General features: G+C 49.9%; 3 protein-coding genes across 6 annotated transcripts in view; 1 reads left to right on the forward strand and 2 right to left on the reverse strand.

The window, feature by feature from the left end:
• On the forward strand, positions 1-17,522 carry CGREF1 (cell growth regulator with EF-hand domain 1). The gene is made up of 6 exons (XM_050753839.1): positions 1-277; positions 13,860-13,950; positions 15,649-15,714; positions 15,810-15,880; positions 16,017-16,141; positions 16,350-17,522. Exons 2-6 carry the CDS (start codon positions 13,871-13,873, stop codon positions 16,809-16,811), a joined length of 804 nt encoding a protein of 267 aa, XP_050609796.1. The 5' UTR covers positions 1-277; positions 13,860-13,870; the 3' UTR covers positions 16,812-17,522.
• LOC126933728 (EMILIN-1) overlaps positions 1-23,045 on the reverse strand; it is a 150,440-nt gene that overhangs the window by 110,486 nt on the left and 16,909 nt on the right. The gene's annotated exons all lie outside the window — the stretch shown is intronic.
• KHK (ketohexokinase) overlaps positions 17,362-23,045 on the reverse strand; it is a 14,476-nt gene continuing 8,792 nt past the window's right edge. For all 4 annotated transcript variants that reach the window (XM_050753836.1, XM_050753835.1, XM_050753838.1 and 1 more), the window contains 5 exons: positions 21,310-21,382; positions 20,464-20,610; positions 18,844-18,932; positions 18,551-18,708; positions 17,362-18,463 (listed from right to left, as the gene is read on the reverse strand). In XM_050753836.1, coding sequence (XP_050609793.1) covers positions 18,363-18,463; positions 18,551-18,708; positions 18,844-18,932; positions 20,464-20,610; positions 21,310-21,382 — 568 coding nt within the window. In that variant the 3' untranslated portion in view covers positions 17,362-18,362. The remainder of the gene's footprint in view (positions 18,464-18,550; positions 18,709-18,843; positions 18,933-20,463; positions 20,611-21,309; positions 21,383-23,045) is intronic.

Raw genomic sequence — 23,045 nt, forward strand, 5'->3', positions numbered from 1 at the left:
CACGCGCGCACTCACACGCACACGCGCGCGCGCATCCCCTCCCTCCGCGAGCGCGCTGGAGGAGCTGCTACGGGCCGGGTCCGGCGGGCGGGGCGGCGGCTGGCACTGGCTCCGGACTCTGCCCGGCCAGGGCGGCGGCTCCAGCCGGGAGGGCGACGTGGAGCGGCCACGTGGAGCGGCCCGGGGGAGGCTGGCGGCTGCAGGCGAGGCGCGGGCGGCGCAGCAGCCGGGAGCGCCCACGGAGCTGGACTCCCAGCGCGGCGCGGCGCCACAGCAGGTGGGTGAGACCCCGCCCCGGCCGCCGGAGACCCGAGCCCATCACCGCCAGCCACCGAGGGCCGCGCGGGGGAGGTGGCCTCCAGCCTCTGGTCCAGATTCCGAGAGCGCAGTCCCTCTGCATCCCCTGCGGCTGAGACGCGGCAGGAAGCAGTGGCCCTTGCCCCTGTGTCCCCTGAGGGCAGGTGGAGGAAGGGACTGGAGAGCGAACCTGAGGCTCCTTGGTGTGATGTTGGGGCTTCGCAGTTCCGCAGGCGCTTCCCCCAGCCCCGTATTCCGTGTTCCAGCAGTCCTGGGGGAGGGGCAGCTGGCAGGAGCTTTCCCCCTCTTTCGGCGGGGAAGAAATGGAGCGCTGGGGAGGGCCCGAGGCTGTCGTCCCCTTGGAAGTGGCCGAGGGAACCAGCTCCCGGGCGTGGGCTCTCCTAGTCCTGTAGTCGCTGTCTCCTTTCTTGGGGCATGGGTGCTGGGAGGCACAACGGCGCCACAGGGATAAATTAAGAATTAAGGGAGAGGATTCCACTCAAAATTTTAGTTTCTCAACAGTTCGACTCTACAGGAGATGGAACTGCCGGCCTGTGAGGTGCTAGGTTCCTGTCCTGGAATGATTCAAGCAGAGGCCATTTGACAGGGTTGCTGTGGAAGAAATTTTTGCACTGGATGGGAAGTTACCCAGGATAACCCTGCAGGGCTCCTGCCACGGCCCAGAGGCTCTGAAATACGCCAGCAGCGCCTGCTTGGTGCCAGGCACTTACCCTGTTTTCTCATTACAGCCTCCCCAAACCATTAGGAGACAGATACTGTTATCGTCATTTTTAATATGCAGATCCCAGGGTTCACAGAGGTTAAGACACCTGCTTAGGTCCCACGGTGAGCAGTATCAGAGGCAGGATTTGATCAGAGATCTAACCTGTAGGGCGTGCTCTCCTCCCATGCACTGGTGCAAAGGCTTGAAGAACTCTGGGCCCGGAGGGTCATTGTGAATGTGTGAATGCGCATGTGTGACATAGCTTTATTAAATTACATGGCAACTGTTAACAGTTATGGTGGCTTTCATGTGTTTATTAGGGTAATTATGTTCATGCACATTATAGAAAATGGTTAGGGATATTTTTATTGGACAGGCAGTGGTTCAATAACTGTTTTATTTCTCTCACTTACAAAAGCTTTTATTAATGTTTAGAAATGTCTAAGTGTGAACATATCACACTAACCTCATTACACATTACATGAGGTGCCTTAGCCTTTCCTTAAACAATTGAGGTGGGTTACTTGTACTAAAATGTCACAGTTGGAAGCATTACTTAAGAGAACACTGGCCAGGTGCAGTGGCTCATGCCTGTAATCCCAGCATTTTGGGAGGCCAAGGTGAGTAGAACACTTGAGCTCAGGGGTTCGAGAACAGCCTGACCAACGTGGTGAAACCCTGTCTCTACTAAAAAATACAAAAATTAGCCAGGTGTGGTGGTGCACACCTGTAATCCCAGCTACTTAGGAGGCTGAGGCAGGAGAATCGCTTGAGCCTGGGAAGTGGAGACTATAGTGAGTTGATTTTGCACCACTGCACTCCAGCCTGGGTGACAGCGCGAGACTCCATTTCAAAAAGAAAAAGAGAGAATAGGCCTGGCGTGGTGGCTCATGCCTGTAATCCCAACACTTTGGGAGGCTGAGGTGGGTGGATCACCTGAGGTCAGGAGTTCTAGACCAGCCTGGCCAACATGGCAAAACCCCATCTCTACTAAAAATACAAAAATTAGCTGGGCGTGGTGGTACATGCCTGTAATCCCAGCTACTTAGGAGGCTGAGGCAGGAGAATCGCTTGAACCCAGGAGGTGGAGGTTGTGGTGAGCTGAGATCGTTCCATTGCACTCCAGCCTGGGCAGCAGAGTGAGACTGCATCTCAAAAAAAAAAATCTTGGCTTATTGCAACCTCTGCCTCCTGGGTTCAAGTGATTCTCGTGTCTCAGCCTCCCAAGTAGCTGGGATTACAGGCACGTGCCACTGTACCTGGCTAATTTTTTTTTTTTTTGTTTTTTTTTTTTTTTGAGACGGAGTCTCGCCCTGTCGCCCAGGCTGGAGTGCAGTGGCCGGATCTCAGCTCACTGCAAGCTCCGCCTCCCGGGTTTACGCCATTCTCCTGCCTCAGCCTCCAGAGTAGCTGGGACTACAGGCGCCCGCCACCTCGCCCAGCTAGGTTTTTTTTTTTTTTTTTTTTTTTTTGAGACAGAGTCTGGCTCTGTCGCCCAGGCTGGAGTGCAGTGACCGGATCTCAGCTCACTGCAAGCTCCGCATCCCGGGTTTACGCCATTCTCCTGCCTCAGCCTCCTGAGTAGCTGGGACTACAGGCGCTCACCACCTCGCCCAGCTAGTTTTTTGTATTTTTTAGTAGAGACGGGGTTTCACCGTGTTAGCCAGGATGGTCTCGATCTCCTGACCTCGTGATCCGTCCGTCTCGGCCTCCCAAAGTGCTGGGATTACAGGCTTGAGCCACCGCGCCTGGCCTAATTTTTGTATTTTTAATAGAGATGGGGTTTCACCACGTTGGCCAGACTGGTCTCAAACTCCTGACTTCAGGTAATCCTTTCACCTTGGCCTCCTAAAATGCTGGGATTACAGGTGTGAACCACCACGCCCGGCCTTTTTTTTTTTTTTATTTAATGACATCTTGCTGTCATCCAGGCTGGAGTGCAGTGGCGTAATTATAGCTCACTGCAGCCTTGAACTCCTGGGCTCAAGTGATCCTCCTGCATCAGCCTCCCAAGTAGCTGGGACCATAGATATGAGCCACCATGCTGTATAATTAGAAAACAATTTTTTTCCTTTTTTTGTAGAGATGGAGTCTCATTTTGCTGCTCAGGCTGGTCTGAAACTCCTGGCTTCAAGCAATCCTTTTGCCTTGGCCTGCAAAATACTGGGATTACAGGCGTGAGCCACTGTACTCAGCCCAGTCACTTGTATTTTTGAGGTGGACTACAACCGAATGCTAAGGTTGTCAGGAGGGCCCAGAACATTCCAGATTGAGGATGGAACAGGTTGGGCAAAAGCACTGAAAAAAGTGAAAGTGGAAAGTATTTTAGGAGACTCCAATAACTCCTTTGTTTGAAGCAGAGTGCTATCCTAATGCAGCACTGGAAGATGAGTCAACAGTAACTTGATATCTGATTGTAGAAGGCCTTGAATGCCCAGGTGAAGATTCTGGACTGTAGTAGAAATAGGGAGCCATTGAAGGTTCTAGAGCAGTGGAATTCTAGCAAAGGAAGATTTATCTGATGTGGGTATGGAGGGTTCTTTAAGTGGAGAAAATACCAGAGACAGGGATAACATTAAAAAGCTTCTATATTAGTTTGTGCAAGAAGTAATTCATTATCCGTTTAATGTTCACTGTAACCCTGTGAGGTAAATATTATCTCCAATATGCAGATAAGGTAACCGAAGTTTAGTGAGAATAATTAATTTACCCAAGGTCACAGGACAGTCAGTGGTGGAGCATGGTTTAAAAGTAGATCTGGCTGGTTCCAAAGCTCTGTTTTCTGTCCATTAAACAATATTGAAGAGTTAAATATATGAGGGGTACATAGGACCAGGAAGAGGAGAGTGCTAGTCATTCACAGGGTAGGACTCAGGACCAGGTGCATAATTTGCAGGGCTCGGTGCAAAAATGATTGAGAGTTTCAAGATAGTGACAACAGAGCATTAGCCTAAGCACAAGGCCCCTCTGAGAGCAGGGACCTTGTGACTGCACAGGACGCACACCCATGAAGCCAGCCCTTACATGGTTGGTCTTCCAATTACTATGGCAGTTTAACAAACCACCTCAAAATGTAGTGGCTTAAAAGGATAATGGGCCTGGCCTGGTAGCTCATGCATATAATCCCAGCACTTTGGAAGGCTGAGGCAGGAGGATTGCTTGAGCCAGGGGGTTTCCGATCAGCCTGGGCAACATTGTGAAACCCTGTCAAAAAAAAAAAAAAAAAAAAGATAACGTTGACATCGACTTTGCACGTGAGTGCAGGCTGTGGAGACAAGCACATTTCTACTGCATTCAGTGTTGGCGGGGGCAGCTCAGAGGCTGGGGTTAGAATCTGGAGCTTAGCTCTCTCCCCTGTCTGCTTATTGGGCTGGGAAGATTTGAGCTGGAGGCTTCTCAGGTATCTCCGTTTCTAGGTGGGTTCTCCACACTGTCTCTTCCGTCGGGTGGCTTCAGGGATGCCAGGTTCCTTCCATGATGGCTCAAGGTTCCAGAGGTGCATGTCTGTGTGTCAAGTGAGGGGGAGAACCACAACCAGGCATAAGCTAGGTCACTTATTACCTGGACTTGGAAGTCATGTAAGCATCATTTCAGCAACTCATTAGAAGCCAGTCACTAAGACCAGATCATACACAAGGGGAGGCGAGTTAAACTCCAAGTTTTGTGGGAAGGAATGTCAAAGAATGTGAAGACAGATTTTTAAAGTGGCGTAATGAGTGACAGGATGAGTGGATCTGAGGGGTGCTTCCCCTTGAGGCCTGAGCGGCTCCCTGCAAAGTCATCCTTTGGAGTTCACAGACATCCTCCTTTAAAAGGCATCTGAGGGCCAGGTGTGGTGGCTTATGCCAATAATCCCAGCACTTTGGGAGGCCGAGGAAGGCGGATTACGAGGTCAGGAGATCGAGACCATCCTGGCCAACATGGTGAAACCCCGTCCCTACTAAAAATACAAAAATTAGCTGGGTGTGGTGGCATATACCTGTAGTCCCAGCTACTCGGGAGGCTGAGGCAGGAGAATTGGTTGAACCTGGGAGACGGAAGTTGTAGTGAGCCGATATCATGCCACTGCACTCCAGCCTGGTGACGGAGCGAGACTCCGTCAAAAAAAAAAAAAAAAAGGCACCTGCTAGTGCGTAAGATCATGTGAAGCCTGGATGATGAGTTTTGACAGCTCTGAGGGGTTTAAATTACTCCAGTGCCTCCTGTTGGCATGGGTCCTAGAAGTAAGCAAAAGGGGTGGAGAAAGCAATTTGAGAGGAGCCAGGTGGGAAGGGGGTGTGTGAAGCCACTGGGGCCGTACAGATGAACTCTTGGAAGGAAAAAGGCCTCATTGTAGATCAGGCACTGCACTTTACACATCGTGTCTCATTCATTAAACCCTCACCGCAGCCCTGCCAGAGGTGCTCTCCTCAGCCCCGCATTACAGATGGAGAACCTGAAGCACAGAAAAGCCGCACAGCCAGTGGGCTGTGGAGCCCTGATTTGAACACAGGCAGCCTGAGGTCAGGGCCCATGCCCCCCAACTTTGGGCCGTACCACCTATTCCATACCAATTCTGTGTTTCGCTTGTTTTAACATTTGTATCTTTTCTGACTTACATATTTGCAAGCTTTAGGGGGAAAAAGAAAAAGTAATTCGACCTTAAGCGATTAGCTTAGTGATAAGAGAGTGCCCCACATATGGCAGGTGTTCAATAAATATTAAAGAAACGAATATTTATCCTTATTCTACAAACTTATATCTAACTTGCCTTCCCTGTGGATGCTTGCCCTCTGGTCTTTGTCATGTGGCAGCTGCTGGTGCTTTCTGTGGTATTCTCTGTGGCACCCAGGCCAGGGGGCCAGACCTTCTGGCGTTCTCCTGGCCAACTGGCTCTCTCAGCCGTTAGGCACCCCTCCTTCCACCTTAGAGACTGGAACCCTCAGCTGACCTCAGCCCCCTTCTTCAAACCAGCAGCACTCTAGATACAAAGAACTGGGAGAGGCAGCCCGCTCTCTGCCCATTCACCCAGACCCCCCTCAGCTGCTGCTTCCTCACCTCTCAGGCACCCTGTAGGCAGGGCCTTCTCTCTAACCTTCCCGGAAACAAGGCACTCATCTCTGCAGCTCCTAGACCTCCATTCAGCACCCATGGGGTTTCTAGGGAGATTTCTGTCTTCTACTCCCTGCTGAGGCCCAGGTGGTGGAACCTCACCCTTCTGGGGGCCTGGGAAGCCTCCACACACTAGCTGCAATTCCTTCAGTTCTCTGTCACTTGTCTCCTCGAACTTGATTTACGGTATCTTTCATGACACAGAAGTTTAAACTTTTGATATACTCAAATCTGCTCATTTTTTCCTTTTAAACTTTCTGAGTTGATTTATTATATGTAATGGTTCTATAGCATAATATGGTTTGTTTAGCCATTGCCTAAATGTTAGACATTCAGGTTGCTTACATTTGTTTGACTAATATTAATAGCACAGCTATACATATCTTTGTAATTTCTTTTCCATTTATATTCTTACATGGAATCCCCAAGACAATATTGTTGGGTCAGAGTTTTAGGAAATTAATACACATTTCCAGACTGCCCTCTAAAAACATTTCAGGTTTATAGTTCCAGAAGCAGTAAAGGTTCATACTCACTGATTCAGTTTCCTTAGTGATTGTAAGACTATCAAAGCTTGTTATTTCTTTTTGCATCAGTTTTGCTATTAAGTTTTTCTAGGAAATTGGCCATATCCTCTAAGTTTTCAAATCTCTGCTGTTTCTTATGTCCCTATTTTCATTCTTGATATTGTTTGTGCCTTTTCATTTTTTTTTTTTTTTAGTCTTTGGTTTGTTTTTACTTTTTTCTGAAGTGGGGTCTCACTCTGTCACCCAGGCTGGAGTACAGCAGCACAATCACAGCTCACTGCAGTCTCAACCTCCTGGCTCAAGTCATCCTTCACCTCAGCTTCCCAAGTAGCTAGGACTACAGGCATGCACCACCAAGCCCAGCTACTTTTTTTAAATTAATTTTTTGTAGAGATGGGGGTCTCACTATGTTGCCCAAGCTGGTCTCCAACTTCTCAACTCAAGCAATCCTTCTGCCTCAGCCTCCTGAAGTGCTAGGATTACAGGTGTGAACCACAACACCTGGCTCTCTTTGTTCCTAATTGAAATTGCCAAAGGCTTGTCTATTTTACTAGGCTTTTCATTTGTTTCTTTGTGTATATGTATTTTATTGTAGTAGTCTTTTTAAAGAAACAACCTTGTTTGACTCTGGTGCTCCTCTTTATTGTGTTTTTAATTTCTGCTATTATTTCATTTATTTTAATTTCTTTAAGTGTAGTCTCGTTTACTAGTGGTTTTTTTTTGTTTGTTTTTGAGTTTTGTGTGCGTGTGTGTGTGTGTGTGTTTTTAGAGATAGAGTCTGGCTCTGTCACCGAGGCCGGAGTGTAGTGGTACAATCGCAGCTTACTACTGCCTCAATCTCCCGGGTTCAAATGTTCCTCCCACCTCAGCCTCCCCAGTAGTTGGGACTACAGATGTATGCCACCACACCCAGCTAATTTTTTTTTTTTTAATTATTTTCTGTAGACTCAGGGTGTCACTGATTTGCCCAGGCTGGTCTCAAACTCCTGGGACCCAAGTGATCCTCCCACCTCGGCCTCCCAAAGTGCTGCAATTACAGACATTAGCCATGCACCCAGCCTTTACTTTTTATTTCTTCCTTTTCCTCTTTTCCTGCTTTTATTTCTTCTTTTTCCTCTTTTCCTGCCTTTCTTTGATTTCATTTTTTAAAATTCCATTCTTTTTTTCTACTGGTTTGAGGCTATACATTCCAGTTCTGATTTTTTAGTGGTTATCCTTAAACTTTTAACATGCATAATTTTTTTCTTTTCTTTTTTGAGACGGGGTCTTGTTCTGTTGCCCAGGCTGGAGTGCAATGGTGCGATCTTGGCTCACTGCAACCTCTGCTTCCTGGGTTCAAGCGATTATCCTGCCTCAGCCACCCGAGTAGCTGGGATTACAGGCATGCACCACCTTGCCCGGCTAATTTTGTATTTTTAGTAGAGACAGGGTTTCTCCATGTTGGTCAGGCTGGTCTTGAACCCCCAGCTTCAGGTGATCCGCCCACCTCGGCCTCCCAGAGTGCTGGAATTATAGGCGTGAATCACTGTGCCCAGCCTTAACATGCATATTTAACAAAGTTCATCAATATGTCTACTCTCTTCCCAAACAACCATCTTTGCTTTACATGACATTGTCCAATATTGTAGTTCAGACCAGCTTTTTTACCTCGTATATTAACATAATTATCATTGTTTAACAGTCTATGTTTATTTAGATTTAGCCACATACTTTCTGATTTCTTTGCTCCACGTGTTTTCTTGCATTTCAAACCTTTTTTTTTTTTTTTTTTTTTAAGACAGGGTCTTGCTCTGTTGCCTAGGCTAGATGACAGTGGTGTGATCACAGCTCACTGCAGCCTTCATCTCCTGGGCTCAAGCAATCCTCCCACCTCAGCTTCCTGAGTAGCTGGGACTACAGGCACACGCCACCATGCCTGGCTAATTTTTTCCTATTTTTTGTAGAAATGGAGTCTCACTATATTGCCCAGGCTGGTTTTGAACTCCTGGACTCAGGAGATCCTCCCATCTCAGCCTCCCAAAGTGCTAGGATTACAGGTGTGAACCCATATCCAGCCGAATTTCCTTTAATGAAGGAATGTTGGTGGCAAATTCTCTAAGTTATTTGTCTAAAATTGTTTTTACAAGGTAGGAGGATTGCTTACACCTAAGACCAGCCTGGGCAAGAAAGTGAGACCCTGTCCTACCAAAAAGAAAAAAAAAAGGCTGAGCATGGTGGCACATTCATGTCGTCCCAGCTACTTGTGAGGCAGGGGTGGGAGAATTGCTATGATCCTGCCACGAGTTCCAGCCTGGGCAACAGAGTGAGACCCTGTCTCTAAATAAATAAATAAATAATTTTGCTTCACTTCATTCTGCAAGATAATTTTGCTGAGAATAGAATTCTAGAGTATCAATTTTCTCCCCTCTCTGAACACATTAAAATACTATATTACTGTATTTGGGCATCGTTGTTGATGTCAAGAAATCAGCTATTAGTCTAATTACTTTTCCTATGAGATGAGTTGTCTTTTCTTTCTGACTGCTTTTACAATTTGTTTTTTCTTGAGTGTTCTATTTTTGAACAATAGGTCTAGGTGAGAATTTCTGTTTATTTAATCTGCATTAAATTGTTGGGCTTCCTGGATTGGCATAGTCCAGTGTTTTGCAACCTACTGGAAAAATGTCAGCTATTGTTTCTTCAAATACTGCTTCTTTCCAGTTGTATCTCTTATCTCCTCCATCCTCCATGCCACTTAACCTCTGTTTTACATTTTCTATGTCTTTGACTCAATGAACTGCACTCTGGATAATTTATTCAGATCTATTTTCCAGTTCATTAACTCTCATATCAGTTGTGTCTAATCAATTTAACTCACCCATTGCATTTTTATTTTTATTTATTTTTTATTTTATTTATTTATTTATTTTATTTTTATTTTTATTTTATTTTTTTTTTTTAAGACAGAGTCGGCTCACTCACTCTCCCGGGTCACTCAGCCTCCCAAGTAGCTGGGACTACAGGCGCCCGGCCCGCTAGTTTTTTTGTATTTTTAGTAGAGACGGGGTTTCACAGTGGGGCGATCTTGGCTCACTGCAACACCGCGCCCGGCCGACAGAGTCTCCTCTGGTTCAAGCATCTTGTCTCACTGCAACATCCGCCTCCTGGGTTCAAGCAATTCTCCTGCCTCAGCCTCCTGAGTAGCTGGGATTACAGGCTCGTGCCACCAAGCCCAGCTAACTTGTGTATTTTTAGTAGAGACAGAGTTTCACCATGTTGGCCAGGCTGGTCACCCATTGCATTTTTAAAATCAATCTTTTATTTCTAAAAGTTATATTTGTTTCCTCTTCAAATCTACTTGGTCATTTTTATGCTCTCTTCTTTCTTTCTTTTTTTCTTTGAGATGGAGTCTCGCTCTGTCACCCAGGCTGGAGTGCAGTGGCCGGATCTCAGCTCACTGCAAGCTCCGCTTCCCGGGTTTACACCATTCTCCTGCCTCAGCCTCCCGAGTAGCTGGGACTACAGGCTCCCACCACCTCGCCTGGCTAGTTTTTTTGTATTTTTTAGTAGAGACGGGGTTTCACCGTGTTAGCCAGGATGGTCATGATCTCCTGACCTTGTGATCTGCCCGTCTCGGCCTCCCAAAGTGCTGGGATTACAGGCTTGAGCCACCATGCCTGGCCTCTTTTTTTTTTTTTTTTTTTTTTTTTGAGATGGAGTCTTGCTCTGTGGCCCAGGCTGGATTGCAGTGGTGTGATCTCAGCTCACTGCAACCTCCACCTCCCAGGTTCAAGTGATTCTTCTGCCTCAGCCTCCCAAGTAGCTGGGATAACAGGTGCCCACCACCACGCCTGGCAATTTTTTGTATTTTTAGTAGAGACGGGGTTTCACCGTGTTGGCCAGGATGGTCTCGATCTCCTGACCTCGTGATCCACCCGCCTTGGCCTCCTAAAGTGTGGGGATTACAGGCGTAAGCCACCACGCCCAGCCTCTTTTCTTTTTTTTAACACACTGTTGCTGGCTGGAAAACTCTCTCATTTCTTCCTCATAGTTTCAAGCTTCCCTTTAATTTCTAAAAACGTGTGAACTATATCTGCTGTATATTCTGTGAATAACAATTCCAACACAGTTTTTCCAAGTCTACTTTTCCCTGCTATTGTTTTGCTGGCTGTTACTCACAGTGTCTTATTTCCTTGTATGTTTATAACGTTTTGGCTGTGAGTTCATATTCCTGGAAACTTTACCCATGGAAATTCTTTGAGGCCTGGATTAGAGTTGAGTTCCTCCAGAGATGGATGTTTTCCTCTCTCAGTCATCTGGGGGTGCCATCAACCAGGTTGCACTTCAAAATACGTTACCTACTTTAGATATTCTGAACCATACAGGTAGCATTAATAATTCTGGCTTCAAACCCACATTAGAGGGCAGGCACAGTGGTTCATGCCTGTAATCCCAGCACTTTGGGAGACTGAGGCGGGAGGATCACCTGAGATCAGGAGTTCGAGACCAGCCTGGCCAACATGGCGAAATCCCATCTCTAGTAAAAATACAAAAAAATTAGCCAGGCATGGTGGCGGGTGCCTTTCGTCCCAGATACTCAGGAGGCTGAGGCAGGAAAATCGCTTGAGCCCGGGAGGTGGGGGTTGCAGTGAGCTGATACCACACCACAGCACTCCAGCCTGGGAGACAGAGTGAGTGAGACTCCGTCTCAAAAAACAAAAACAAAAAACCCACATTAGATCAGGCTTGTTATAGATTGTCAGGGAGAGTTTTTTTTTTTTTCTCCCTTCCACCCAGCACCAAAACCAAGAAAGGCAAAATTCTTTGCTGCCTTTCTTCATGACAAATTTATTTTTTTTTCATGTTGAGAGTATAGGTGTTTGGAATCCCAGCTTTACATAGGGAATCTCCTGTTAGTCTCTGCATATCAGGTGGGCTCAGGCTTCACCTCTGGTCTCCTTTCCAGCACAAGTGCTCTGACAGGCAGCTCAAGTTCACCTGGGTCGGGTTTGGCAGATACTCCTAAGGCAAAAGCTGATGTCAAGCTCACTTTCCCCCCAGATTACTGTTTTCACTGCACATTTGTACTGTTGAGGATTTCTTGCCAACCCAGTGCTTTTGAAAAGATACTTTCTATTTTTATCCAGCTCAGTGGTTACTTTCATTGGGATGTTTACTGTCACACTCCCAGAAGTGGAGGTCTGAATGTTCTCTAGTCCATCCTTTTTCTGGGCTGTGTCCCTTTAAGGGTTTCATGTTGCTATAGAGATCTCAGTTCCAATAGCCTACTTTCAACGGGCCCAGGACCTTGTTTTCTCTTCCAGGCACAACGACTAAAACCCTAGGATTTATGTTGCCAGCTGATGTTGGTGAACACCTTTAGGGCAGCGGTGGCTTCAGCATCTTTTTTTGGTCACTGGGGCGTATAGACACCAACAAATTATGTATATTCACTTTATCCGTTGGGACCAGTTGTATGCATAGAAAAATGAAGACAGGCCAGGTGCGGTGCCTCACGCCTGTAATCCCAGCACTTTGGGAAGCCCAGGCAGGCAGATCACCTGAGGACAGGTGTTCAGGACCAGCCTGACCAACATGGTGAAACCCCATCTCTACTAAAAATACAAACATTAGCCAGGTGTGGTGGCACGTGCCTGTAATCCCAGCTACTCGGGAGGCTGAGGGAGGAGAATCTCTTGAACCTGGGAGGCAGAGGTTGCAGTGAGCTAAGATCACGCCACTGCACTCCAACCTGGGTGACAGAGCAGGACTCCTTCAAAAAAAAAAAAAAAAAAAAAAAAGAAAGAAAGAAAAAGAAAAAGGAAGACAGGTTCTGTGACTCTAGGTAGCTTCATCTTCTTGTGGACTTCCATGTTTAACTGGTTTTCCCTTAAATTAGCTTAAAAAGGCAGAATTTTTGTTTATCTTCCCATTAGCCAGGTGCTCACCTGCTCTACCCCTCATCTCTTAGGAAATGGAAGTCCACTCTGGCAGTGGTTCTGAACCTTATTAGGGTCATCGGATGCTTGTAGAATCTGCCCAAAGCTTTGAACCGTCCTCTAGGAAAACCCAGTGCCAGCCAGATGGGGATGTTCCTGATCCGCTGCTAGACCGTCAGGCGTCTGACGATTTTTCTTTCTAGAGATGGGCTTGGGGTCTGGGGCCTTGGCTTTGGTGGGCTTCTGCTTCCTCAGGAACTCACATTACCTGTACCTACCCTGGGACTCATCAGAAAGCTTTAGGCTCTGTTTGATTGGTCCATTCTATCCTTGACTGTTTTCATATAGTCAAGTGGTTGATTTTGCCAATGGGCCTAAGCCATGTCAGTCTAAGGGGAAGTTTTTGTTTTTTCCTTTATAGTGGGTCTGATTTTCCTAACTGCATTTAGCAAATAGCAGTTCCTGGGGCCACTATTGGTCTGGCCCTGATTTATTGTGTTTTCAGTTTGTACTTGAGTTTCAACCTATTTCAAGAAGTCTGTGCCTCTTTTGATTTGTTCTTCATTGGTTTTTAATAAACACAAGCAGTCCATTTATCTTTTTGCCTGTGTTTAAGTCTTGGTCTTTCTGTGACTCCCTGCATTTCTAACCTGGCCTTTTTCTTAAACTCTCTGCACTCCTTTCCATCTGTAACATGAATGGGCTGAAGGAGTTCAGACATGCTTGCGCTGCACTTTTCTGGGCACCTCGGCAGCTGGTGGGGAGCAAGGGAATGGGCCGTGGGGTGGGGATGCGCCCCCCAGCTCTGCTTCCGCCACAGCAGGCCTGCCTTTATGTGCTTTATATACGAGAACTGGGGTTACATTTATTTTGAGCACGGTTCCATGGGGGGATCCCTGCTGGTGGTGACTATCTTTTTTTTTTTTTTTTTTTTTTTTTTTTTGGAGACGGAGTCTCGCTCTGTTGGAGTGCAGTGGCCAGATCTCAGCTTGCAGCTCCGGGGGCCATCTCCCCTCAGCCTCCCGAGTAGCTGGGACCACAGGCGCCGTGCTAATTTTTTTTTTGTGAGTTTTCGCCTGTTAGCCAGGATGGTCTCGATCTCCTGACCTTGTGATCCGCCCGTCTCGGCCTCCCAAAGTGCTGGGATTACAGGCTTGAGCCACCGCGCCCGGCCTAGGAGTCCTATCTTGTGGGGCACAGGTGGAAGCAGGGAGAAAAGGCGCTTGTGTCTAACTCAGCCCATCTCTGACACGGTGGCAGATGCCCCTTTCCCCCAACCCCTGATTCTCTTCCTTGTTCCAGTTCCAGGAAGGATGTTACCTTTGATGATGAGAGTGGTAATCCTGCTGCTGCTCCCCGCGGGTCAGGCTGCCCCAAAGGATGGAGTCACAAGGTAACAGGGTTATGAGAACAGGGCTGGGAGGAGGGAGAGTCTCTAGAGAATCCAAGGGTGTGGTGGGCCCTCCGGGAGGCAGGAGACTAGGGTGTAGGTTCCCTGATCTCTGTATCTCTCCGCCACCAGCCTCCTGTCTTGTGCCTGTCAGAGTGCCACAAAGTGGGCATTCAGTATATGCTTGCTGGACCCATTTGGAATCAGGGAACTCAGCTCCAGTGTGTCATGCAGCACAGGGAAGAAGCTATGGCACCAGGGCAGTGGGGGCTGCAGTTGTTTGTTTGTTGTTTTTTTGTTTTGAGACTGAGTCTCACTCTGTCGCCCAGGCTGGCGTGCAGTGGCATGATCTCAGCTCACTACGACCTCCACCTCCCGGGTTCAAGCAATTCTTCTGCCTCAGCCTCCCAAGTAGCTGGGACTACAGGTGCCCACCACCACGCCGGGCTAATTTTTGTGTTTTTAGTAGAGACGGGGTTTCACTATATTGGCCAGGCTGATCTCGAACTCCTGACCTTGTGATACACCTGCCTCGGCCTCCCGAAGTGCTGGGATTACAGGCATGAGCCACCGTGCCCGGCCTGCAGTTTTGTTATCAAGACCTTAAGGTGGGCCGGGTGTGGTGGCTCACAACTGTAATCCCAGCACTTTGGGAGGCCAAGGCAGACAGATCACCTGAGGTCAGGAGTTTGAGACCAGCCTGGCCAACGTGGTGAAACCCCATCTCTACAGAAATAAAAAAAAATTAGCCGGGCATGGTGGTACATGTCTGTAATCTCAGCTACTGAGGAGGCTGAGGCAAGAGAATAGCTTGAACCTGGGAGGTGAAGGTTGCAGTGAGCCAAGATCAAGCCTCTGCACTCAGCCGGGGGGTGACAGAGCGAGACTCCATCTCAAAAAGAACAAAAAAAGACCTTATGGTGGAACACCAAAGAAGTAGAGATCATTAGCATGTCATTTCTATGTTATCTGAATACTTTCTGAAGGTTTTATTTATAAATACTGTGCAATGGGTATGCTGGGTAGAGGGGAAACAGCCACAGAACAGCCACAAGGGCTGGTAGCCATGACAAAAGTCGCTGCAACCCCTGCCAGCTCTCTGGCATCACAGGTCTGGATTGACTTGGGCAAACAGTTAACCCAGTCCAGAATTAGGAAGCACATTTGGAGCTTGAAGGACTGACAAAGAGATCCTGAGCAGCTTGAAACCGCAGAACCAACAGATATATCCTGTCCTTGAAAAAGTATAGGTCAATTTTATGTCATGGAGCAAACTGGGTCTATATAAAACTGAGCAGTGCCATCGGGCTCCACTAGAGACCTGCCCCTCGGCTCCCAGCATCGAAGGGGAGGGGTGCCGTGACCCATGTTGTCCTGCCACTCACTGGGCTGTTTTCTTGAATCTCTAACTTGTGTCTAGTAGGTGTGGCCTCATCTGCCTTTACCTAACCAGATGTTTTTATTTGGGTTTTCATTTAAAGTCTAAGGTAGCCAGCTGCAAAAACAGAGTCTGAGGGAGTTAAGGATTTGGTTCCAAGGAGACCAGAAGAGCCTACTCCCTACAAGGTTTTTGGAATTTTGGGGGTAACTCCCTTTCGGTCTGGGGAGAGAACTCTGCCAGGAGATTGGAAGGCAGAAGGTTGACAGGCTGGGCCCTCAGGGAGGCTCTCTCCAAGGGTGGTCCTCCCCTTCCTCCTCCAGGCCAGACTCTGAAATGCAGCATCAGCTCCTGCCCAACCCCTTCCAGCCAGGCCGGGAGCAGCTCGGGTGAGTAGGCTGAGCTGGGGGTGCTTTCAGGGAGACGACCAGGCCCGGGGCTGCAGACTCACCTCTCCGGGGCTGATTCTCCACTTTTCTGACAGACTTCTGCAGAGCTACCTAAAGGGACTAGAAAGGACAGAAGTGCAGCCGGAGCATCTGAGCCGGGAGCAGGGTGAGGGGCTGGGCTGATGGGGCCAGGGACGGGAGGCTCTGGGCAGCCAGATCTGGGACTGACCTCGGCTGCCCCATTGACTCCTGCCTTCTCCACCTCCCCAGGCACCTCTTCTAATCCAGCTTCTCTTCTCTAGTTCTCCTCTACCTCTTTGCCCTCCATGACTATGACCAGAGTGGACAGCTGGATGGCCTGGAGCTGTTGTCCATGTTGACAGCTGCTCTGGCCCCTGGAGCTGCCAACTCTCCTACCACCAACCCGGTAAGCTCTGCTGGATGGAGATCCCCCATAAAGGAGACCCAGTGCTTTGGGGTTTTGGTCTTTCTTATCATAACTCTTTTGGTGAATCCTCTGTAAAAGGAGGGCTCAGAGCTTACACGGCAGGGATGCAAGGGTGGGTTGGGGAGGGTCAGGACCCCTGGGGAACATCCCTGTCACTGGAGACCCCACAGTGACTCTGCTTCCACAGGTGATCTTGATAGTGGACAAAGTGCTCGAGACCCAGGACCTGAATGGGGATGGGCTCATGACCCCTGCTGAGCTCATCAACTTCCCGGGAGAGGCCCCCAGTCACGTGGAGCCTGGAGAGCCCCTTGCTCCATCTCCTCAGGAGCCACAAGCTGTTGGGAGGCAGTCCCTGTTAGCTAAAAGCCCATTAAGACAAGAAACACAGGAAGCCCCAGGTCCCAGAGAAGAAGCAAAGGGCCAGGTAGAGGCCAGAAGGGAGTCTTTGGATCCTGTCCAAGAGCCTGGGGGCCAGGCAGAGGCTGAAGGAGATGTTCCGGGGCCCAGAGGGGAAGCTGGGGGCCAGGCAGAGGCCAGGGAGAATGGAGAGGAGGCCAAGGAACTTCCAGGGGAAACACTGGAGTCTAAGAACATCTCAAATGAATTTGAGGTGCACATTGTTCAACTGGAGAATGATGAGATCTAGATCTTGAAGATACAGGTACCCCACGATGTCTCAGTTTCAGAACATAAGCCCTGAAGCGGGCAGGGGAATGTACGCTGGGACATGGACCACCTCTGTGCCCCCTGTCTGGTCCCAGTAGGTATCAGGTCTTTCTGTGCAACTCAGGGAGACCCTAAGTTAAGGGGCAGATTGCCAATAAAGAACTGAATGAATTCATCCCCCCGGGCCACCTCTCTACCCGTCCAGCCTGCCCAGACCCTCTTAGGGGAACAGGGGATTGGGGACAGGGATGGAAAGGACAGGGATGCCGCCTTCCCGGTGTTTCTGGGCCTCACGGTGCTCCGGCAGCAGACCGCATGGTGCCAGCCATGGCCAGCTGCAGAGGACCCAGTGAGGGAAGCTCAGTCTATCCCTGAGCCCCAAACACTCTCTGGTTCCCCCTCAGCTGGTGTTCAGATACCCCATGCTCTCCTGCAGCTCAGGGCAGGTGGCCCTATCACCCTGTATCTGCCCCCATCCCCGGTAATGTTAATCATCACTAAAACTTTCTGAGAGCCTCGTACACATCAGGCATCATGTTGGGCATTATATATATTACATGATTTTATCCTCGCAATAATTCTGTAGCCAGGCAGAATTGGCTCCATTTGACAGATGAAGAAATTGAGGCGGATTGTGTTAAGCGCTGTACCCTAAGGTGACATGCAGCTAATTAAATGGCAGATTTGAATCTAGGTCTGTCTGACTCTAAAGCCCTTTACCTTATGTGCTCTTTACATTATAAGGCCTTATCCACTCTATATTGGAGTTGGCCCCAATTCCAATATGTGTTCCAGATCCGACCTCCCTGAGGACAACACTCTATCTTGGGTCACATTTGTGGCTGAGGCATCCCCTTAATTCCAAGGTGGGCTCCACGGGTGAGACTTTCAGGCTCTGGGGCAGTCAGCGGGAGGAGATATTTTTGGACAACAAAGACGCCACCAAATCACAGGCTGGTGGGCAGGGCAGAGGAGGCGCCCCACCCCCTCGCCCCCCACCGGCCTGTCAGTTTGGCTCAGCCGTGTGGACTCCCAGCTTCTGAGCTATGGGAATAGAGTCTGCACAACGCAGGGCCCCAAAGAGCTCTCATGGCTCTGGTTCTTTGGCAGGTTCGCTGGGTATGGGGCACTGAGTGTCCTCCCCAGCCAGGGCAGAGCTGGCGGCAAGCCTGGGGCACTTCTTGCTGCTATAGCCCAGGCAGCCCCTCCTCTGGGCCTGGGTGGAGAGGTTAATTTGGGGAATGCACACGAGGAGGGAGGACTGGAGAGTCAGAGCCTCAGGAATGCCCAGCCAGAGCAGTTCAGACATCGAGGACAGAAGCTGCCAGGGGAAGCTGGCTCCGAGGAAGATTTATTCGCTCTGAGGCTCTGCAGGGAGAGACGTGTGGGGAACACAGGACACAGGCGGAGTCCTCCCCACAGCCTGCATCTGTCCCCTGAGCAGGGCAACCTGGATGCCAGGCTGGATGGAGGGGAGAAGGCGATGCAGCCGCAATGTCAGCCTCCATAGTGTGCGGGGAGCCGGCACCTCCTACCGCACCGGCTCTGACACGATGCCATCAAAGCCCTGCTGGCCACACTTCTTGCCGGCCACCTGGCATCCGAATCTCAGTGCTTCCTGCACGCTCCTCCCTGGAGGAGGGACAAGTAACTAGGTCAGCCAGGTGTTTGGGGCAGGGACAGGTCCCAGTCCTTTTCCCCTCCTGCTGCCATACTCACCCTGGGAGAGGCTGAAGATGACGGAGGCATTGAAGGTGTCTCCAGCCCCCAGGGTATCCACCACGCGGGGTGGCGGGAAAGCATCCGAGTGGATCAGTTTGCCATCAGGGCCCAGGGCGTCGGCGCCCTCCTCAGCCCAGGCACAGACAAGCACAGCCCTGCAAGACAGCTCCACTCAGCTGGGTGTTAGCCCACTCCATCCCCCCAGCCATGCCCCCAACCCCAGGGTGGACCCCTGGAGTCCAGGCTCATCCTGTACCCCCTAGAGCCCCTTCCTGGCTTCCCCAGCTCACCCTTTCCTCACACGACCATACAAGCCCCTCAGGGCTTCCCCTGCTGACTGGAACCCCAAGTGCTTGGCCACATCTTTGCTGACAAACACCTGTGGGCAGTGGAAGAGAAGCTGGTGGTCACTTCTAACTCTTCACTCACCAACAGCAGCCTGGCGTTCCCCCATTACAACACGACTCCCCTAACACATCCACATAGATCCAAACATAGCATCTCACTGTCCCACGGGAACGTGGTTTTCTTTTTTCTTTATTTTTTGTAAAGACAGGGTCTCCCTGCGTTGTCGAGCCTGGTCTCGAACGCCTGGCCCCAAACGATCTTCCTGCCTCAGCCTTCCAAATTTCTGGGATTACAGGTGTGAGTCACCGCACCCGGCCAGAAACACATTTTTATTGATGCTTATATATAATAGAATACCTAAATTGTGAAACAAAAGCCCTGGTCCGTTTGTTCTCCGATTAGTGGATTGAAAACCACAGAAAGCCTTGAGCGCCACCTTGGGGTGGAATCTACCACCGCCGTGCTGGCTCCCCGGAGCAGTTTTGCTGGGTTTTCCCACAACTGTGTCCTGTAGATATGGTTTCTTCATCTAGAAAGCAACGGGGCTCCCTCAACCCTACCTACACTTTAGAATCTCCAGAGGAAGTTTTGGTAAAAACAAAAAAAACCACCAAAGCCTTAACTCTACCCATGCCAATCAACACCAAGATGGTGCGGGCTCAGGCACTGCAATCCTCCTGCCTCAGCCTCCTGAGTAGCTGGGGCTCTAGGTACACACCACCCTGCCAGGAATTTTTTTTTCTTTTTTTTGTATAGAGACAGGGTCTTGCAATCTTGAACTCCTGGGCTGAAGTGATCCTCCTGCATTGGCCTCCCAAGGTGCTGGGATTACAGGTATGAGCTACTGCTCCTGGCTCATTTCTTTATTTTCATAGATACAGGGGTCTCACTATGTTGCCCAGGCTGGTCTTGGACTCCTGGCATCAAGCAGTCCTCCTACCTCAGCTTCCCAAAGCGCTGGGATTACAAGTGTGAGCCACTGCACCTGGCCTGCATTCATCTTTTTTAATATGCAGCCAAGGTTGAGGACCTTGGCTGGATGGTCTCCAACCAACTTCTGCTATGATGCTGGACTTATCTCCCAAATTCCATTTACATCCAGCCTTTTCAAAAAGAGACTCATGTAAGTCTCCTTCCCACCCTCCCCTCACCCCTAGCAGCCCCCACAACCTGCCAGACACCCCTGAGTTGGAAGAAACCTCAGAGAACAGTTGTGTGTCCTCATTCTGCAGAGGAAAAGACTGGGGAGCCCCAGAGAGGAGCTGCTTCCACACAGGCTTGCCCTGTGGCTGTCTAGGCCCTACCCAAGCCCTCTGGGTATTCTTACACCCATGCACCCACCCGGGGTGGAGACGTTCTACTCCTTGGTCACTGCTGAGGCCTGCACTGGAGTCCAAGGCTAGGGGTCTACCTCTTTGCTTTAACCCCCATCCCCCATCTTCCAACGCCACCAAACCAGGAACCACTATTCCAATTGTGGTAGGCAGGATTAAAGGACTCTGGCTCCCTTTAAGAACCAAATTAGCCAGAAGTGGCAAAGAGAGGCTGAATGGGGCACCCACCACGTCTCCGTAGCCAAACAGCTGAAAGAGCTCCTCTCGTGGCTTCTCCACCTCCACGGACACCCGGATCTTCTGCTCTGGAGGCTGCCTGGTGTTGTGTGCGTCTATCCGCTGCAGCATCTTCACCTGCTCCGATGCGTTCCGGCCCTGGGGCAGGACAGGGCAGCTCAGGACTGCTGGGCACTGCCTGGTCAATCTGGCTCATTCTTCCTGCCCTGCTGAAACTCTGGGTGCGGAGGGAGAGGGCCTCGGGGAGGCTGGGTTAGAACCCCATCCTAAATTTAAAAATTCAGAGCTGTCGTGGACCTTGAAGATCTATCAACCAGCTACTCCATTCCACAGATGAGAAGACTAAAGAATAAAAGAGACTGTGAAAGACCTACCATAGGTTAAATGACGGAGCTAGAACTCAGGACTTCTTAGGATTTCCTCCCACCCAGACTCCAAAACCTCTCTTGGAGTAAAGGCTCTAGTTCTCTTTACTGGGAGCTGAGTTAGGCCCTGTCCTTCCTGCTTCCCCAGAGGTAATGGGTCAGGCCCTAAGCAGTCAGACGTCCGCCAGAGGCAGAGTTGGAGGCGGTGGGGCAGCCCATAGCACAGAAAGCACAGGACTTTGCCTGGAGCCAGCTGTGCCTATGTTCTGCTGTGTGACCTTGAGTAAGTCACTTAATCTTTCTGGGCCTTAGTTTCCTCACCTGCAGACATAAGGAAGGATGGAGAGGGAATGAGGGGGTTGGATTCATTTATCTCTAAGGTACTTCATGGTTCAAAGAAACCAAGGAGGCAGAACATGTGGAGGAGGCTGGCAGGTTGAGCCCCTCAAAACACAGGTAAGGCAGGGCTTGCCTCAATGTGGATCCACTTGAACTGGGTCAGATCAACCTTCTCAAAGTCCGTAGCAGACACATCTGGCAGGCTCCTAGGTCATAGGATGGAAAGGACAGAGAAGAAGGAGCATGATGGGGTCAGCCAGGGCCAGGATCTCTAACTGGCAGTTGTGGACCCTGTGCCTTCACTGCCAGCAGCAGGGCAGGAAGCTGGATCCACAGCACAGGATTCTCAGGCTCAGCTCCAGAGTGGTCACTGTTACAGTGTGCTGGGGTGCCCCTTCCTGAGTTTGAGGTTATGATTAAATTATCTCAGGGTAAACTGAACAGCAATACGTGTCAACTGGCCAGGTCTGTGTGCCTTGGAGACTGCATCTCCCAGAATGCACCAAGAGTGCCAAGCCTACACTTCCCAGAATCCCTTGCAGCAGCACATGGCTCCCACTGGCAGAGCCCTGGGCAACTATAAAGCCCACGACCCTGTGCCTGGGCTTCCTGGTCCCCCTCACTTCTGGCGCTCCAGCGTTGGGGTTTACCTATGGCACCCCTGTCCTGAGTTTAGTAGCTCCCTGTTGCAACCCTGAGGTCAAAGTAGTTAGCACTAGAGGAAGACTTTGTGTTTGGCTGGTTTAGGAAAGGAGATCCCCAATAGGGGTCTGCTCCTGAGCCAGAGACCTCAGCTCAGCCAATGTCCCCGCTCCACGTTCTATAGCCGAGTCCTTCCTCTTAACTATAGCTGTGTGATCTACCCGGCCCTTTTGGAGGCTGCTTCCTCACTGATAAATGGGGCCGAAACCCCCAGCCTCCCTGCAGGCTGCTGTAGTTACAGGTAACGTATGTGAATGTACCTGGACTGAGGCCAGTGGGCAATAAACATTTCTCCTCAGAGCTCCTCTCCTGTAAATAGCTATGTTGCGTCCTTGATCAGGGTTACTACAGATTGTTGCTTAACAAGCATTTGACTAGGATTGCCCAGTGTGAAGGTCACCCGTAGCACATATGCCTGCCTACTCACTCACTGCACATATGGAGCCCAGGGATGGCTGCCCCTCCTCCAGGTCCTGCAGTCAGGCTGGGCAGTAGGGACAGCCTGAACCTCAGGGCTGCTGGGCTTGGGCCCTCTCAGCTGTAACAGTACCTGGCACATACTAGGTTCTCAGAAAACTAAACCTCTAAAATCCTGCAGGAGGGAGTCTGTGAGGGATAAGTTTCTAGGCCCATGGGGCCTCTCTTGAGTGGCCTGGGACCCAGAAGGGAACGATAGCCCCTTCCCCCAGGTCAGCACCATGTTAGACAACCCCAATCTGCTGACCCAGTGTTCCCTTTCCCCTCCTTCAGCAATGGCTGTGAATGGTGTGTGGCGTGTGTGGCCTGGCTTCATCATGCCGAAACCTTTGGGGGGCTCATCTCTTTTACACACCCAAACCCCAGCTCCTTGGTGCCATGCTGCAGGCTGGCAACTCTGGGGCTGACCCTGGAAATCCCAGTGGGCCCCCCCAGCCCTTCTTAAGAAGGGTTGACTGCCATCTCCCACACTTCTGTCCTGAGAACAGTTTCCCCGCACCCACACCCAAGCTGCCGATTAACTATTTAATAATTATGGAGGAATCACGTCATAAATTACATTTTATATAGGCCTGCCTGCCCTTCTGTGGTGTTGACCAAGGCCAAGTCACCAGGCACAGCAAAGCCCATCCCTTCCCACCTCACTTTTCCCCTAATTGAAAGCAATTAGGAAATCACTGGACATTTTGG

Source organism: Macaca thibetana, chromosome 13 (genome assembly GCF_024542745.1).
Source record: "Macaca thibetana thibetana isolate TM-01 chromosome 13, ASM2454274v1, whole genome shotgun sequence".
NCBI lineage: Eukaryota > Metazoa > Chordata > Mammalia > Primates > Cercopithecidae > Macaca > Macaca thibetana.

Bases quoted from the DNA above. Each gene is read 5' to 3' on its own strand.
- CGREF1 (XM_050753839.1), top strand. From the start codon at position 13,871: ATGTTACCTTTGATGATGAGAGTGGTAATCCTGCTGCTGCTCCCCGCG. The intron at 15,715-15,809 runs GTGAGTAGGCTG...CTTTTCTGACAG, and splicing joins CCAGGCCGGGAGCAGCTCGG to ACTTCTGCAGAGCTACCTAA. The intron at 15,881-16,016 runs GTGAGGGGCTGG...TCTCTTCTCTAG, and splicing joins GCATCTGAGCCGGGAGCAGG to TTCTCCTCTACCTCTTTGCC.